The sequence below is a fragment of the Sminthopsis crassicaudata genome, chromosome 2 (genome assembly GCF_048593235.1).
Source record: "Sminthopsis crassicaudata isolate SCR6 chromosome 2, ASM4859323v1, whole genome shotgun sequence".
NCBI classification, from domain to species: Eukaryota; Metazoa; Chordata; class Mammalia; order Dasyuromorphia; family Dasyuridae; genus Sminthopsis; species Sminthopsis crassicaudata.
The window spans coordinates 334,588,659-334,608,512 of NC_133618.1; the positions used below are offsets into that span (position 1 = coordinate 334,588,659).

At 32.0% G+C, this 19,854-nt stretch overlaps 1 protein-coding gene across 1 annotated transcript in view; it reads left to right on the forward strand.

Moving 5' to 3' along the window:
• PALS1 (protein associated with LIN7 1, MAGUK p55 family member) overlaps positions 1-19,854 on the forward strand; it is a 113,061-nt gene that overhangs the window by 84,497 nt on the left and 8,710 nt on the right. Inside the window, exons 8-13 of the mRNA XM_074290429.1 lie at positions 999-1,182; positions 7,998-8,069; positions 8,640-8,711; positions 11,185-11,352; positions 11,966-12,168; positions 14,770-14,880. Of these exons, the coding sequence (XP_074146530.1) occupies positions 999-1,182; positions 7,998-8,069; positions 8,640-8,711; positions 11,185-11,352; positions 11,966-12,168; positions 14,770-14,880 (810 nt within the window). The remainder of the gene's footprint in view (positions 1-998; positions 1,183-7,997; positions 8,070-8,639; positions 8,712-11,184; positions 11,353-11,965; positions 12,169-14,769; positions 14,881-19,854) is intronic.

Sequence of the window (19,854 nt, forward strand, 5' to 3'; positions counted from 1 at the left end):
CTTCTCTCCCATCTATATGAAATCTTCATCCATACTTAAGTTATAGATATCTTTGATCAGGGAACTGTCAAGCTTCCCCAAATGATAATCCAAAAAAGCATCTTTACCAAATTACTGAAAGATATAGATCATTAAAGATACCAGGTTACTTACCATATGTTGTAAAAAAGCACGGTATTTTTGAAACAAAGTTTCCATATCATCTATATATCAAAATCATTTAAGATTTTCTGGAAAACATTTTGAAAGAAATGACCCATTTCATTCAGCTTCTTATAATAAGCATCAAGCATAACACACAAGATGGAACAAAAAGATATGTTTCCCAAAAGCCATGAAGTATGAGATACAGCATAGAATCTAGATTGAGAAGGGAATTCCATGTGGTGTGTGAAGTTCCCCCACATATTCTGGTTCAAGAGTAACAAGTGTTTGTTGTTTAATCCCTTGTGTGCAGAATCTCTTGAATGAGGTCTAGAATCATTCAGAGAAGTTTAGCTTGTCCATATATAGAAAAAGGAAAAAGCAAATGAATAAAGAATGTCTGTTATTCATATTTCAAATATTGTAAAGTCTGTCTAACACAACAGTATGTATATTTAGGACAGAAAATTACATAGGAGCTGAGTGAGGAAGTCAAGGAGGGGAAGAGAAGGCTGAATTCCTTTAAGGAAATTGCATAACTGATCCCCAAGCTTCTTTCAACAAGAGTGGTCCATCTTTTCAATCCAAACACTTCACCAGTGTTTCTGTATAGCAGTAAGACTTCAAATGATACTTCCATCAAAGAACTGAAGGTGAGCATTTACTATGGGTTAATTATGAGTAGAAAGCAACTTAGAACCAGTGAGAAACTGAAGATAAAGGAGGGAGCAAATTAGGATGTCACCAAAAAAAAAAAGTTTAACAGAGAAGATTATCTGGCCATGTGATGAGAGGTGACAGGTGTACTATCGGAATTTCCATTCCATTCTTTTTACCTCTTTTTTGTCTTCTAGATCCATGTTAAAGCTCATTTTGACTATGATCCTTCTGATGACCCTTACGTTCCTTGCCGAGAATTAGGTCTGTCTTTTCAAAAAGGAGATATACTTCATATCATCAGTCAAGAAGATCCTAACTGGTGGCAGGCCTATCGAGAAGGAGATGAAGATAATCAACCTCTGGCAGGACTCGTTCCAGGTAAGAGATGTAGTGAAGGAGACATTTAAAAAATGTCTAGTTTAATCTCCTAAACTACTCCTAGAGTCATATTTTCATGCTGTTAAGTCCATTTACTTGGCATGTTATTCTTGAGCTTTGAGGATACTGAAAAAAAAATGGTATGATTTTAGTCATTTTACTCTAGAGGCATAATTATGAGTGACATTCAGTTCTGTTTAGCTTATGCTGTCAGAGAACCATTAATCATTGTATGATTACAACAAAGTATTTAAATCTCTCACTGATCTCAGATCAGATCTGTGTTGGGCAATTTTTAAAAATAGAGTAAAATGTATTTTTAATAGTCTTTAGCTAAGGTATTTTTGAAAAAAAATTAATAGGCCAAATATGATTGAATTTTCATCCTTGACACACATACTAGGATCAAAATGTAGGACTTAAAATGTACTTTTCTTTAAATGGAGGTGATTTTGATTTCTCAGACTATTATTAACATTTCAATTAAGAATTGGAATTTGAGAATACCTTGTCATTTGATGCAATGTATAAAAGTCTATTATAAAATTAGAGAATAAGATGTATTGACTAAATTATTTCATTATTTCTGTTCTTGAGGAAAAAAAAAACAGGGATTACCATAGAGCCAGGGAGTAGACACAAGAATAAGATAAATTATTAAAATGTGATAGTGTTTAGAGATGCTTCTATAAATTTAATCCTCTGAAGCTTTTGTGCAGATTCTTCCTCAGCTTTTTTTAGTTGCATCCTTCTTAGTTCTTCTGTGATCTCAAGTGGACAAAGACAAGATTCATGAATAGGTATATAGAAAAAATGTTTTACAACCTCCCATTCCCTAAACTCTTAATAGTGATTTGTATTTTTCTTTACAGTTAACACGTGCTATTTTGTATTGTAATTTGTAATTTATATATATGAAATCTATATATTCTGTCATATGCATCCACCTCAATTCCTGCCATTCCTGGAAGTCTTATTCCAGATCTGTCTCCCACATGTATTTTGCCTTGTTCAGTTGTTAAGTCATGTACAACTCTTCATGACCCCATAAACTAAAGCAAGTAGAACTTTATATCCTTCACTATCTTCTAAAGTCTGTCCAAATTCATGTTTATTGCCTCTATGCCATCTTTGCATATGCAAAATATACATATGCATTATACAGTCTTTCCCAGTATTAGGGCTTTTTCCAATGACTTTTGTCTTTTCATTATGTGGGCAAAGTATTTAAACATCAACTTCAGTATTTGTTCTTCCAGTGAATAATCAGAATTAACTTCTTTTAAGTATTGATTGATTTGATCTACTTGTTCCAAGGGATTTTCAAAAATCTTCTTCAGCACACCTCAATTCAAATGTGCTCAAATTTTCTTACAGTCTTATTCTCATAGCCATACATTACCATTGAAAAAAAACATAGCTTTGACTATTTATAGACTATTGTTGGCAAGAGGATATCTTTGCTTTTTAGTATGTTGTTTTTAATTTCATGGCTGCAATTGCCATCTGCAATGATCTTTGAGGCAAGAATATGAAATCTGACTTCCATTTCTTCTCCCTCCATTTACCAGGAAGAAATGGGATCAGTTGCCATGATTAGTTGTTATTTTACATGTCAAGCTTCAAACCATCTTTTACATTCTCTTTCTTTCACCCTCATCAAAGTTATTAATTCTTAACTTTCTGCCATCAAAGTGGCATCATCTGCATATTTCAGATTGTTGATATTTGTCATGACAATCTTGATTTCAGCTTTTTATTTGTCTAGTCGGGCATTTCACGTGATATACTTTGCATATAAATTAAATAAATAAGGTGACAGTATACAGCCTTGTCTTGAACCAGTCATTTCAATGTTTCATTCTAATTGTTGTTTTGGGAGGAGGAAAGCTAGGCAGTCAAGGTTAAGTGATTTGCCTAGGGTTACACAGTTACACAGACACTTGTCTGTGGTCGGATTTGAACTGAGGTCCTCCTGACTTTAGGGCCAATATTCTATGCATTGCACCATCTAGCTGTCCCTAATTGTTGCTTCTTGACGTGCATACAGGTACATTAGGAAACTATTAAGATCTGATATTCCTATCTCTTTGAGGACTTAGTTAAGGCTTGCTACTTACTACTACGCAAAGGCTTTTAGTATAATTAATGAAGCAGAAATAGATGTTTTTTCTGGAATTCCATTGTTTTCCCCATAATCCAGCAACTATGACAATTTGGTCTCTTGTTCTTCTGCTACTTCGAAAACCAGCCCACACTTCTGGTAATTTTATGTTCACCTATTGCTGAAACCTAGCTTTCAGAATCTTAAGCATAATCTTGTTGGTGTACAAATGATCACAGTTTGATAGTTTGAGCATTCTTTAGCATTGGAACATAATCTGATCTCTTTTTCCATCCAGTAGCCACTGTTGAGGTTTCCAAATTGGGTGGCATATTGAGTGCAACCCTTAAGCTGGAATTCCCTCACTTCCACTAGCCTTATTATTCACAATGCTTCCTAAGGCCCACTTGATGAACCATTCCATCATTCTTATCAGTGATGTTACTATCTTCTTTTTGTTTTCTTGTCTCTTTTTCTATCTTTTATTTAAATCCTACCCTCTCTGTATTGTATTATGTCCATTTTTTCTTCAAATTTGAACTTTCCTTGGTATCACAAATTTTCCTGAAGGAGGCCTTTTATTTTTACCATTCTACTGTTTTTCTTCTAATTTTTTTGCCGCTTATTTAAGAAAAACTTATCTTTCCTTGGTATTCTCTAGAATTTTGCATTCATTTAGATATATCTTTCCCTTTTTTTGCTTCTCACTTTTTTTCCTCCCCTATTTGTTTTCTTACTCTTCTTATTCTCTGGAATATTTTTTTTAATGGGCTTTTTAAAAAAAATCATGATACATTTGCACACTTTACTGCTAATCAAAGTGAAAGGCATTTCTTTTACTGAAAACTCACTTTTTAAAACTGCTCTGTACCTTTTGATTGAGAAAGAGCCTATATGAATTCAGGAGGACCCAAGTTCACATCTGGTCTCAGCCACTTAACACTTCCTAGCTGTGTGACCCTGGGCAAATAACTTAACCCCCGCCTCAAAAAAAAAAAAAAAGAGAGAGAGAGAGAGAGAGAAAGACACCACAGATAACCTTTGACTTTTTTCTTTTTCTTTTCCCCAACTACATATAAAACAACATTTTGGGGGGGAGGGTTTAATACATGTACATTTATGTGTTTCCATATAAACATATTGGAAGAAAAAAAAAATCAGAATATAGGGGGGAAAGTGAACACAGCATGTATTGATTTACCTAGATGCAGATGGTGTTTTCCATCCAAAGTTTTTACTTGCATGTACCATAATTTATTCAGCCATTTTCCAATTCTCTGCCACCACAAAAAGAACTGCTGCAAATATTTTGCATTTGAGTCTTTTTCCCCTCTTTCATCATTTCTTTGGGTTACAGACCCAGTAGAAACTCGGCTGGATTAAAGGGTATGAAAAATTTTATAGTCCTTTGGCCATAATTCCAAATTGGTCTACAGAATGGTTGGATCATTTCACAGCTTCACCAGCAGTTCATTAGTGTCTTAGTTTTCCCACATCCCCTCCAAAAAATCATTATCTTTTCCTATCATCTTAGCCAATCTGAGAGATGTAAGGTAGTACCTCAAAATTGTATTATCATTTCTCTGATCACTTGTAACTTAGAGCATTTTTCATATGATTATAGATGGCTTTAATTTCGATCATCTGAAAATGTTTATATCTTATATTTTTTGACGATTTATTAATTGGGTAATGATAAAGCTCTTTATATTTTAGAAATGAGACCCTTATCAGAAACACTGGCTGTAAAAAATTTTTCCCAGCTTTGTACTTTCCTTTTCCTTAAATTAAAAACACAAACAAGATGTTTTTAATGTTGTTTATGCAAAAACTTTTAAATTTAATATGATTAAAATTGTCCATTTTGCATTTCGTAATATTCTCTAGTTCTTTGGTAATAAATTTCTTCACTTCTCCAAAGATCTGATTGATAATCTATCTTGTTCTTCTAATTTGTTTATGGTTCATTCTTTACACCCAAATTGCGTACCCATTTTACAATTTGTGAGATGTAGATCTCTACCAAGTTTCTGACATATTTTACAATTTTCCTGACAATTTTTGTCAAATAGTGAGTTCTTATCAAACAAGCTAGAGTGTTTGAGTTTGTCAAACAATAGATTACTTAGTCATTGATTATTGTGTCATGTGTATTTAGTTTATTCTACTGATCCACCCATTGTTTCTTAGCTAGTACCAATACCAGATGGTTTTGATGATTGTTACTTTATAACAGAGTTTTAGAACTGGTAGTTCACTATCCTTTGCATTTTTTTCCCTTTAATTCCCTGGATATTTTTGATTTTTTTTTTTTCTTTTTTCAGATGAATATTTTATTTTTTATTTTTTATTTATTTATTTATTTATTTATTTTTGCCAATTTGATTTGTATGGCATTTAACAAGTAGACTAATTCAGGTAGAATTGCCATTTTTATTATATTAGCTCAACCTGGCCATGAACAATTGATATTTTTGTAGTTGTTTAGGTCTGACTTCATTTCTGTGAGAAGTGTTTTGTAATTGTGTTCATATCGACATATTATCTCTGGACCCCTTCCCTGTAGTTGCTTCCTATTACTCATTATAAATTGGTCCTTTTCTACTTTTCTATGTTTGTTGCAAATCCTTCTCTCCCTAGTTCCTGCCCTGGCAATTATCCAGCCATATTTCTTGTTCCTAATATATAACATTTCATCTCCCATCTCCATGCCTTTGAATTGATTGCCTTATAGATGTCTACAGTATTGCCTTTCCAAGAGGGCTTGTTTGCTTGTATTTCAGTCAGAGTCTCTGTTTTATGTAAGATATAAATTCCTTTTCTTAGGCACCAATTCCTTTCCCCCCCAGGTTGTCTTGTTGCTTTATGTTTTATACATGTGTTTGTGTTTGTCTCCCCCTGTAAGAATATTAATTTTTGAAGGGGCAGGGACTTAATACTTTGTATACTTATATCCTCAGTGCCTGGCATAATAGGTACTTAATAAAAGTTTGTCATTTGTTTGGGTTATGAAGTCATTTAATCAGTTTCTAGGTAATGTTTAGGTCCCCATCACCCAGTTCTATCATTCTATGAAACCCTGTGTGTCTAAAAGTTTTACCTTACGCTAGTGGTTTTCAGTTAGGCATGATGAAAAAGACCAGAGGTGATTAGGTTTTTTGCCTGCTTCAGAATTTTCTATAGAATCTTTTAACAAAAATAATATCAACAATAATGATGAAAGAAATTTACTTGTGATGTTATTGATTAAAGGGAATTCCCAGGTGATGAAATTTCAGTTATGTATACAAAAAGAAAACTAATAAATTAAGTACTGAAAGGTTAACTCTCAAATCCCATAGCTGGTATGTGTCCAAGATGGTGCTAGAACTTGGGCCCTTCTGCCTTTGAGACCAGCTTTCTATCATTTATATTGCACTACTTTCCAATAATAAAAATAATAGTTAACAGCTGTTTTAAGGGATGAAGTATAGTTTATAAATATTTCATTTCATTCTTCAATAAGCCATTAGATTATAGGTAACTGTCTACACTTAGTCCCTAATATCTACCCAACAGTATATTAGCTTTCCAGACTTTCTAGAAATCTGGCATCTTTACCAATTTTTTTTTTTTTTTTTTTTTTTTTTTGGTAAAAGCAAAAGGTAGGGAAAGCAGCTAATTAATTTGATTTGATTTAATTACTAGATTTGAATTTATCATTGTAGAGCATATTTCTATCAAGGCAACTTTTGAGCTTTTAAATTACCTTAGTTTTAGTTGTTTACTTAAATCTCAGAATCTTTTTATTTGCTTAGTGCAAAATTTTATTTTTTTTTAGTGCAAAATATTGAAATGTCCGTACATTCCTTTAATAGCACACTGTTTTTTTCCTGTTTTATACTAGTATATATACCCATTTGCTTTTAGATTTTAAGTACACTCTAGTAGTCTACCTTGGATTTTACACTACTTTTAATATCTCTTTGTGAAAGATATAATTAATATTGCTGCACATTTTTTTGTAATGGCATTCTTATGAAATAGGACAAGTATAAGTGACTCAGAACTCAGTATATATTACAGTTATTTTAATATTTTAAACAAAATTTCAGAATTCATTGAAGTTGATTAGATGTGTGAATGGCTGAAAGGATAAAACTTCAAAAATTTCTAATAATTTTTAAAAATATTTTAATGTAAACTTAATTTTCTGAGGAATACAGTAATGGATCAGATACTTTGAATGACTCTGATATTGGTTCAGCCTTTATTCAAATACTGCATAGGACATGCAAATGTAATTGCCAGACAAACTCAGGAATTTGTTTTAGACAAAAAGACGAGTTTTAGAGTATTTGCCATTTTTGTGAAATTTGGGAAATACAGTTTTTTTTTCTGACATAATAAAAAAAGTTAACCTCTTCAAATTGGAAAGCTCCATGTGCCACTGAAATAATTGGCAAAATGTTACTTATATTTCAGTATTATCTATATATACACTCAGTTAAAAATCAACCATGAAATATATATGTCTGAAACTGAGATAGAATAGACATACTCAAATAATTGATGTTCATGATAGTAGAGGGCTTTTTCTTTCAATAGGATATAGTTTGGAAAAGTTATTTGAATCTTCCATTTTCATTTTATCCATTTTGTTTTACTTCTTCTTCTCTCTCCTCTCTTCTCTCCCCCCCACCCCCCTTTTTTTTTTATTTTGGTGATTAAGGGAAAAGCTTTCAGCAGCAAAGAGAAGCCATGAAGCAAACCATAGAAGAAGACAAGGAACCAGAAAAATCAGGTAGAAAACCTAAATTTGATACCAGTGGAAGAGAGCAATCTATAGTTAAAATTCCATGAAAGTATATTTCTTAATATGTGGCCCTATATGAACTTGTATTGTTAATGTTGTCTAGAAAGGTTATCTATAAAAAGGAAACAAGATTTGCAATGCCTTTATCCAACTTAAGAAACATGAATATAAGAGATAAAGCTCTGAATTGTCTTTTAAAAAGCTATAAGGTAGAACAGCCAGATTGTACTTGAATTCAAATTTGACCTCAGACACTTAACATTTACTAGTTTTGTGACTCCAGGCAAATCCCTGGAGCGCCCTGCACAGGTGCATGTATGTGTGCGTGCACACACACACACTCACTCACACAAAAAAAGAGAAAGAATCTACAATATTAAAATATCCCTCCTTGGAATGTGTAAATCCAAGTTTGTCAGAAGACTTAAAACTTCTCTGAAAATTGTTTTTTCCATAAAATAATTCAACAAATGCAAAAAACTTGAAATAAAAATCATCTCAGTTGACTTTTGGTTGATGTTGCTACTGTTTGTGATATTTTTCTTTGTTCTTCAATAGGAAAACTATGGTGTGCTAAGAAGAATAAGAAGAAAAGAAAAAAAGTTTTGTATAATGCCAATAAAAATGATGGTAAGTCTTTACCCTATACTGTAGCTCGAGTTTTGTTGTCTGAAAGGGGCCTGCAATTTTTTCTAGAATGAACATTTAAATGTGACATTAGAGAGCTAGCCTGTGAGCCACAGGATCCTTTATTTAAATCATTAAGAAGAAGAATGTCTAATAATTTTTGGAGGATAACAGTATATCATTGATAGACAAAATTGAATTTGAAAAAATTTGACTATCTTATAGCATATAGCATAGGTGAAGATCTCTTTATAAATCTAAAAATCCAACGCTAGTTGACTTAAGATGCTTCTACTTCATTTCTGGGAAATGTGGGCAGAATCCTTTTCCTATTCCTTTAAGATAGTGTTTTGATAATTTGTTCGAATGAAGAACAACAATCAGCTACTCCTTAGCTCTCTGCCTTTGTTGCTATTTCCTGAAGGCTTGGGTCTATTTTGGAATATAGTCTTTGTAATATTCCATTTGTTGTCTTATATCATCAGCAGTAATAACATGCTTTGATTAGTCATAGTAAATGCTTAGATACTAACAACTAGAAGGAATCTTTTTTTTTTTTTTTTTTTTTTTTTTTTTTTTTCTTTTTCCTGAGGGTGGGGTTAAGTGACTTGCCCAGGGGCATACAGCTAGGAAATATAAACTGTCTGAGACCAGATTTGAACTCAGGTCCTCCTGAATTCAAGGATGGTGCTCTATCCACTGAGCCACCTAACTGCCCCCTGGAAGGAACCTTAACAGTCATTTACACCATGCATGAGTGCTTAACTTGAGATACATGAATTTGTTATTTTAAAAAAATATTTTGTTAACTATATTTCAAAATAATCTGCATGCTTTAAAAAAAAATTCCTGTTTTTAACATGCATTTAAAACTATCAAAATGATCTGTTATGCAAAAAAGGTTAAGAATACCTGGTAGAGCAGCCCATATCTGAAGTGTTCATTTCTTCTATTCTTCCGCTTCTGTGACATGTAGTCATCTAGACCAGAAACATCAAATACCAGGCAGGCAGTCCTCAGGGTCCAGTAGAATGATCAAATTCAGCCAGAGCCCAGATTGAAATATTTAGGAAAAGAAATGAAAAGACAATATAATATAGACAATATTAATTTGCAGTTTTTTTTAAGTCAATATGTGGGGTCCATTTGTATTTGATGTCACTAACCTACACTCTAGTAGAAAGCTCTTAGTAGGAATAATGCAACTATAATCTGTATACAAATTTATAAAGAATTATAAACTGTAATCCACTTAGGAGACAGTTACTTTTTCCTTCGGCCTGTTCACTTATATCTATCTAGCCCTTGAGTTTTCTGTGCTAATCTTCATTCTAAGATTACTTTTTTCTTTATCTTCTTTTCTTAGTCTGATTTAAGCTCATTCTTTCTTTGTCAGCACAAAAAAAAAGGACTTTTTTCCCCCAAAGTTTTTATTAGAAGGAAAAACTTTCATTAGTGATTCTCCTTGTTCTCTATCCAATACTAATTTCTTCTATTTAATTCTTTGTTTTTCCTGGATGAAGAAAAAGATTGTGTATCCTGTTATAGTAGATAGAAATGATATAAAATTGTAATCAAGAAGATTTTGGTTCATATTTCACTTTTGGTATTTTGGTACTTTTCTACCTCAAGGCTCTTATTAAGCTCCCTTTAGATAAAAAGCACATAGCAAAACTAAGTAATCCTTAAATGTGAAACATAAACTTTGGACCAAGATCTTGTCCCCTGTTGCCCTTAATCTTCTAGGTGTTAAATCCTTCAGTCCTTGATTATGGGTTTAGAGCTGGAAGGAACTTTAGAGAAAATTTAGTCAAATCCCTTCATTTTACAGATGAGGAAATTTAAGGCTATGGAAGTTGTGATTTACTCTAAGCTGAAGAGGTGGGGTTTGACTTAAAGGTCCTCTGACTCTAGAGATAATCTATGAGGACCTTGATGTGGTTATGCAGAAGATAGTCCTTTTTTTTTTTTTTTTTTTTTGAAAATGCATTTTTAAATGTATACCTGTGCAGATTTTTGAGAATGAAGGAAGCTAAGGAAATAGAAAATTTTCATAAAAAAAAAATCAAAATATTGCTACACAATACCAGTGAGACTAACATATTCTTGTTGGTTTTCTGTATCCTTATAACATAATGTAGGTGAAAAGTTCTTCCAATTCTTTAATGGAGGCACACACAATATAATGGCTACATAGAAGATTTGTAATCAGATAGTTGGTTTTAATCTCAATTCTACTAGTCACCACCTATGTTATCTAAAAAAGCTTTAAAACTTGAAGGAGTTTTAATAGATAATCTTAAAAGTTCCTCTCAGTTCTAAATCCTGTGAACTTAAGAAGATCAACTTTATGAATATGAGTTTTTTACCCCTCACACAATCCAATGATAGTAATAAAATGAAGAGAAAAAGAAAGTATGCTTCTTTTAGAGTTCTTGCCCATTTATAGATGTGTATTATCTTTATCTTCCCAAAGATTATGACAATGAGGAGATACTAACTTATGAGGAAATGTCACTCTATCACCAGCCAGCAAATAGGAAAAGGCCTATTATCTTGATTGGCCCACAGAATTGTGGCCAGAATGAACTTCGTCAGAGGCTTATGAATAATGAAGCAGATAGATTTGCAGCTGCAGTTCCTCGTAAGTTTCACATTTTTCTTTATTTTGTAATTTTGTCCCATGATCTATTTATTGTTTTCACCAAGAATGGAAGTGCTCTATTTAAAGGTGTTTCAGGAGTAATGTTAACTAACCAAGTCAGTTGAAAAATGTTGCTCCAAGAGGTAATGGAATGTGCTTTGGTGTATTCTAGTTATTGAATTCCATGTTTTGCATCCTTAAATTTTCTCCTTAGTGTAAGCTATATGTCCCATGTAAAGTCTTTTAAAAGTTTTGATAATTGTTCCATTTTAAAAAACTGCTTTTGGTTTCTTAGGATTGGGCCAATAAATTCTGTTCAAAATACAGGTTAAAATGTCATTTCTGTCCATGTAAGTTTAGGGTGGGGCAACAAATAAACTCAAGAAAAGAGGCTTTAGGGAAAGACAATGACTATTTTAAAGGAAAATATTAGGAAAGTATAAAATAACTCAGTTTTATGTATGAAATGAATTTAATAAGAATTTTATTACCTTATTCTTCTCAAAATATTAACAATTTATGTTAAGATTTGAGTGTTTACATATTAACTTTTTATTCCTATATTAATTTTTTTTTTTTTTTTAATGTTACTAACATTGATTTTATTACTTAGATACAACTCGGAGTAGAAGAGACAATGAAGTAGCTGGCAGAGATTACCACTTTGTTTCACGACAAGCTTTTGAGGCAGATGTAGCTACTGGAAAGTTTATCGAACATGGTGAATTTGAGAAAAATTTATATGGTACCAGTATAGATTCTGTGAGACAAGTAATCAATTCAGGAAAGATATGCCTTTTAAATCTTCGTACACAGGTAAAATTAAATTTTTAACCTTTCCCTGTGCTGACATGTTAATTTTTTTCTCCCTCAAGTTCATAGGGTGTCTTTTATTAGACAAAAAAATTTAATTAGAACTCCAATAGTCACCTTATATAGGAAGCCTTTCTTTATACACCTCTCCACAACTGCCAGTGCCTTTTCTCCCTAACTACCTATGTTTGTTTTTTCTCTATATATATATTGTGAGTCTATTTGTGTAAGCTTCTTAAGGCCTGTCACAGTGCTGATTTAGTTCATGCTTGCTGGTTACTAAGAAAAGGTAACAGGATAACAAGTTTACTGAAAGGTCATGGTCTCCATAATGTTTCTCAGGTCATATCCCCAGCCAAAATTTATAATAAATTTCTAGGTGATAACAAATTACAGTTGTATCAAGCTTTAATGAGAAAACTGAGAATCAGAGCAATTAATTGCCTTGTCTATATACACAGTGAAATATAAAACTAGGTTATCTTCATTTTCAACACTGTATTGCTTTAAGATTCTTCACAAAAATCCACTCAAGTCCTATTTTCAAGCAGTTTTGTGGAAATGGTGTCTTGGAGTCAGAAAGACCTAGGTTCAGCTGTCACTTCAGACCCTTTTTATGTGTTCCTGGGTAAGTCCACACTTTCTGTACCTTAGTCTCCTCATCGTAAAAGGAAAGGGTTAGACTTGATAGCCTCCATTTAAGTGAAAGTGTGTGTGTGTGTGTGTGTGTGTGTGTGTGTACATATATCTATAGATTTATAGATAGACAATATATATCTCTATACCTATATCTATAAATATATGTACATACCTTCACTAATGGATTTGATATCATAAAAAACATGTCACTCATCATGATGCTATATCATATTTTTAATGCTTGACAGTCAGTTTTCAGATGATGAAATTTAAAAATATATATATATATATAATAGTTGACACTAGGTAAACACTTTAAGATTTACAGAACATAAGTCAGCTCATTTATTCTGTATGACACGCCTATAAAATAGGTCATTTATTATTCATTTTATAGATGAGGAAACTCAGTCTGCATGACTTGCCCAAGGTCAAAAGGAAGTAAGCCTCAAAAATGGGATTTAAACCCAAATCTATACTGACTCCAAATTAAGTGAATTTCCCCAAGGGAAATTTAGCTAAAATGGAACTATTGGCTTTTTTTCTTTACTGCTATTTGTAAAGCATTGGCTTATATAATAAGACTTATTAAGCTACATTTGTGTTATTGATGCTAATTCCAAAATATTAAACTTCCAGATTTCTGACACATTGTGCACTTAAAGATTTTAAAACTGTCTCCTCTCAAGATGGAATCTTTTTAATGTTTCAGTGATTCTCTTCCTGCCGCCCTTTAAAGATAAAGATCATTTCCAATAACTTTTTTAATAGTGCTTTGCCCCACTCCAACATTCTGACAGTAACATATGCACTCAAATCGGGAAAAGTATGCTACTTCTATTTATATATTCTTTCACCAAGATTGACCAGTCATTGCAATTAATCTGAATTTGATTGCTTTTCAGTGTTTTCATTTACATTTTTGTAGTTGAATTTATTTGTTCTTTATTCATTCTATTGAGTTATGCAAGTCTTGTGTTTCTTTGAATTAATTTCTTATTATATAGTAGTTTTTTTCCAAATCATGCATACCCTTCCTTCTTCCCTCCCTCCCCATTGAAGAGCTGATAAGAATGTGTCTATATTACATATATGTGTGTCTGTATGTACACATGTGTAACTTTATGGGATCTTTCTTTGGCCTTCTGACTATATCTATTCAAAATATTGAATCATTGAATCAAAGACAAGGGTCACATTTTTTTTATCTCTGCTTAAACATTTTGCCTTTGATTGAGAGAACTCAAAATGTCTTATTGTGTTTCCAGTATCCTTATAATAACCTTTTGGAGTAAGAAAAGCCACATGTTGTTTTCATTGTCGGGGAAAAACACATTTAAATTAACTTTGTATAATTATTGACAAAACTAGAATTAAGAACTAAATCTCTTAATTAACAATACATTATATTTTTTGTTAAAGTTGATTAGTTTCTACTTTCCTCTGTCTTCCTTTTAGAATGTAGTTTTAGTTTTCTTTTAGTTACTCAGTATGTCCAGTATATGAAGATTAGTAAGCCAATTTTTTGATGTACAGAAGCTAACAAAAAATGGATTTTAATTATAGTTAAATGATGTATATGTTGTAATTACAAAAATATCAGCATCTTGCCCAGATTTTGTCAACTATTGTCATTGACTTAGTTCATTTCAATAAAATAGTAACCTCACCTAACAAGTGGATATTTTTAGCATTCTCCCCCATCCTGTCTGCTGATTTCTATGATTTCTAACATTGAATCTTAAGAATTTTTAGTGTAGGGAAAACCCTCCACTTTAAAGGTGGTTGGAGAAGAAAAAAAAATTTTGAAAAATGTATTTGAAGAAGACAACTGGGTAAACAGTAAAAAATGAGCTAAAAAATGTTTTGTATGCAATTATAGTAAATATATAAACGTATGTGTGCATATATATATATATATATATATATATATATATATATATATATGCTATTTTACTTTTATAGTCATTGAAGAGCCTTCGGAATTCAGACTTGAAGCCATATATCATCTTCATTGCACCTCCTTCGCAAGAAAGACTTCGTGCATTATTGGCCAAAGAGGGAAAAAATCCAAAGGTATGTTGTTATTGTGTATCTCTTCCAAGTAGGAAATAAAGTTTAGGGTTACTTCCAGTTGTATGTATTTAAACAAACTAAAAAAACTGACAATTCATTTGCCATAGTACAACCCTGAATTTCTAGGCTGTAATATACTAAGTACTTTCTCTTTTAATGCAATTGTTCTTTTTCTTTTTACCCCAAATTAATAAACATTAATTATTTTTTGACTCTTACCTCCTATAAATACCCTTTTCCCTCATTGAGAAAATAAAAGAATAAATCAACATTGAAAAAAAGTGCACAAACAAGTTTTAATTATTTGTATTTAAACAAAATAAAATTCCTTACTAGTCAAATTTTTTAAAAAATTCATTCTTTATCTTGATTCTTTCGCTTCTTTTTCATTAGGCTTCATCATATCCCTTTTGGAATCATGTTACTTTATTATTTTTTGACTTTTTTTTATTTTTATTGATCAGTGTTCTTATTCACAGTACTTTTTGTTTACAGTATTAATCTATAAATTGTCCTCTAGTTGCTACTTGCTTCACTGCACAAATTGTACAAGATTATGTAGGCTTCTTTGAAATTATTCCTTTCAATTACATTCCTAGTACATAATTTTTACATTTTAAAAAAGGTATTTTTTTTCCTTTTTTTTTTTTTTTTTTTTTTTTTTTGGCTGAGGCAATTGGGGTTAAGTGACTTGCCCAGGGTCACCCAGCTAGGAAGTATTAAGTTTCTGAGACCAGATTATTTTATTTGGGGAAAAAAAAAATGATTAAGAAAAGGAAATGACAAAGGAAAAAGCTATGGGAAAATGAAAATATGACAGCTGTTGATGGTACTGATAAGAAGACCGGAAAGGTAGGAAGTGGCTAGGTTATGAAGAGCTCTGAATGCCAGATAGCATTTTGTATTTGATCCTTCAGGCAGTAGATTGACACTAAGGTAAATGCATTGAGTACAAATATGATGTACTTGAACCTGAGCTTTAAAAAATCATTTTGTTGCCTTAATGGAGGCTGAATTGGAGTGGGGAATTGGGAAAGACTTGAGGTAGGCATCCTCAATAACCAATTTTTTAATAGTCTAGTTATGAGTTGTGGAGTATCTGTACTAGATTTGTTTGAGGAGAGAAAGTAGCATATTTGAGAGATGTTATGAAGGTGAAATCAACAGGCTTTGATAAGATTTGGGGGAATGACTCCAGATAATTCCTAGGTTATTGAGCCTGAGGGACTGGGAAGATGGTCTAGCCCTCTATAAATAAGAGGTAATAGGAGCAGGGAGATCCATTTTGGACATACTGAGCTTATAATAACTGCTGGACATACAGATTGAGATGTCTAAAGGCAATTGGAGACAGGATATTGGAAATCAGCAAACAGTTAAGGGAAAATATGCAAATAGGCAGATTTGCAAATCATCTGGATAAAGTTATAATTAAATCCTTGGAGCTGATAAGATCAAGTGAAATATTATAATGGGAGGAGAGAAAAAGGCCCAGGAAAGAACCTTGTCTCAAAGTATCCTGCAGTTTTGTCCTACTTAATTTTTGATAGTGCTAAATGATGTTTTTTAAGCCATCTCAAGACATTAGACAACATACTACACTTGTGTTTCTAAATCACAGGAAATTTTGTGATTACAATAGAGAGAACACAGGATTTTTAGAAAGAGAAAAGACCTGGGTTTAAATCCTCTCCCCTTCCACTTTCCTGGTTACTTTTGAGCCTTAGACATATCACTTAACCTCTCTGCTTATTTTTCTCTATATATACAATTTTGCACTTTTAACTTTGAGTTCTAATTTAATCTCTACATTTCTATGTGTAATATTGAATAGATATTTTTACAAGTAAGTCAATTTATTAAACATATCTTACATGGACTTAGGTGATAGTCTTTATGACTACATTGCCCAACATTCTATTCACTACTCTATGCTGCTTCTTCAGATAGCTCAGATGCTGGAAGATCCTTGTCTAAAATTGTTCAAGCCTAGATATAGGACTTAACTGCAAGAGAATTTTTTTTTCCCCTTTATTTTGGATGATTTTAGAAACTTAAGTTGGTCTATGAATAAACTTCTTGGAACTCTTCTTTGTATATGTTTTATTAAATTTTAATCCCACTGTTGAAGTACTCATAATTCAAGTGATTAAGAGAAATGGCAGGGTGGAAAAAATAGAGATTACAAATGCAATTCCCACTAAGAAGGAATGAAAGTAAAATCCTTGATCCTTTTACTTTTCTTTTTCATTCAGCTGCTTTGATGCTGCTTCAAGGTACATTAATATTTAACCTTTTTTTTATATTTTGACTTGCTTTTCTTATTACTTTTCTTAAATTACCAATTGAATCTGTTCTGAGTCATAATTTCTAAATTACATGGTTAACATGACAATAGAAACACTAAATATTGCAAGATAAGATGATTTTAAAGTAGTCAACAGGATGGCTGCTGCTATCCAAATCCCTGTACTTATTATGTTGATCCTGAGCACAAAGAAGCCTTGAGTTATGTCAGTTTGCTTCACTATTCACTTTAATGTGTATAATAAGCAGGTCATTCTTTGAAGATTCATATACATTTGTAAGGTTAAGATGAGTCATTTAAGAACAAAGTGCTGGATGACTTTAAAATGTGTTCTTCCTTTCGAAAGATATAAATGTTCCTATATGGATGGACCAGAGATTTATTGATCTGCTTATGGGGACTATGTTAATATTTGCTTCTTTAAGACTGTCAACCATTAACAATCTTGCATAAATATAAAAGATTTTTCCAAAAAATGAAAATGAGATATCATTATCTTCCTTTGCATAAGTTTCTTTATAGCCAGCTACGACTATTGAGTCTTATCATTGTTTGTAAAAATACAGTATATTTTGAATCCCGAGCACCTACTTTATTAAGCATTTAATTGCTTGGTTTTTTTTGTGTGTTTTTTTTTTTTTTTTTTTTTTAATCTTGTGGCGTATCTCCCATTGGAGATTAGATACATAGAACATAGCTTTCTTAGTTGAAAGGGGAAGCAATTCTGAAACTCATAGGACGTGAAATATCATGTACTCAGTTCTTTATGAAGATGTCATTTGGTAGTCATGAAATCACCACAGTAATGCTCATCCAGTTTTTTAGAGTTTGCAAGTAAAAGCACAACATTCTAATCATAAAATTTTCATTTTACTTATGTAGCATTACTAGTATATTTTCTTAACAGTTATTCTTGGATTATTCATGAGAATTTCATTAAGACATTAAATAAACCAAATTATTTTTCTGTTAACTATTTTATAGTATATGTTAAACAAGTAAAAAAATCAGAAAAGCATAAAATTTAGAAATGTAAATTAAGGGTTTTTATTTTGCTGCTGTCTATTATTCTGACTTAAAATCAACTGATTCATTCTTATGTCATTTTTACTTGCGTATTTAGTCTTAGATTGTCTAAATAAAATGAGTGTGGTAAGAATAATAAAAGCAAAACAACAGGGAATTTTTTAATGGAATGAAAAGTTTCTACCCTTCAGAGTAAATTAACTAGATTTAAAGTTTTTATTACAATAACTTACTAAGTACAGTTATAAAGATGTACATATTGAGATTGCTTATTCCATAGTTACATATGATATGATATGTAATAAGTATAGGACATCTGTCCTATGTATGAGTCCAGTAATAACCACATCTCTGACTAATCACTCACCCCTCTCCCCCATAAGTCTTGTGTAATCACAACTGTACCAAAATTACTATGCTTCCATAGAAAGTTTTATTATCTCCATATTGGTTATGTTACGATAACAGATCACTTTTTATATTTGCTTACTTTTAAATATTAAAAAGTACAAAAGCCATATTAAAATTCAGATTGAAGTAATTTAAACCTGGGGCAGTTAGGTGGCACACAGTGGATAGAGCACCAGCCCTGAAGTCAGGGGGACCTGAGTTTAAATGTGGTCTCAGACACTTAACACTCCTACCTGTGTGATCCTGGGCAAGTCACTTATTATCCTCAATTGCCTCAGCCAAAAAAAAAAAAAAAAATTAGTAGTATTAACGTAAACCTGTCCTAAGTCAAAAATTATTTGTGGGACTTCAAACAGTCTGTTTACATTTTAGAATAATGTAGACAAAGTTGGTCTACTTTTTAATTCTCGCATTCTGCTTCAGCTTCATCTATTTAGATGCCTAACAGCCTCAATTTCAAGTTGTCCATTGGTCTTTTTAAGTTTAATCTTTGTAAAAGTGCTCTGCAAAGGAAAATTTTTTCTAGAGAATTCTGGTTCACATAACGGAATACAAAGTTCAAGACCAGACTTAATCTTTATAGGATGTGGTTTTTGCCATCCCCTTTACTGATTTCAGATACTTCTTGACATGCTTGCTGTGAGTGATCCACAGTGATTCATTTCTTATCAGCAACAGGAACTTCAGCCAAATAATAGTGGTACTTTCTTTTAATTTTGAAATAGAAAATTTTGCTTTCTGTTTATGAAGTATTAGGAATCAACCTTTCCAACAAAGATAGTTTGCAAATATTGCAGTTTTCTCTGAGCTTGGTCTCAATTTTCTCATATTCTTAGATCAATTGTTATTTTTTTCTTAGTGCCTTCTGTTTTTTGCTCAGTGCTTGAATTGATCCATTAGTTAGACCTTTGGACTTGTATCACCTATTTTGAAAGAAGTAGAAAAAAGATTCCATTCCTCATAGAGTAATTCAGCTCCTTGCAGTCAAAAAAGCTGTCAGTAAGCAAATTTATTAAATACTACATGTGATAAGTAAAGTGCTCAGTGCCGGGAATGCTAATATAAATTAAGAAAAAGATTGTCTTTACCATTCAGGACCTTACATGCTAAAGAGAGAATACAGTAAACAAATTAATGAAAAGGAAAGAGAAAGAGAGAGAGAGAGAGAGACAGAGACAGAGAGAGACAGAAGTACCATGCATAGAATTGTGATAGAGAAAGTCTGGAAT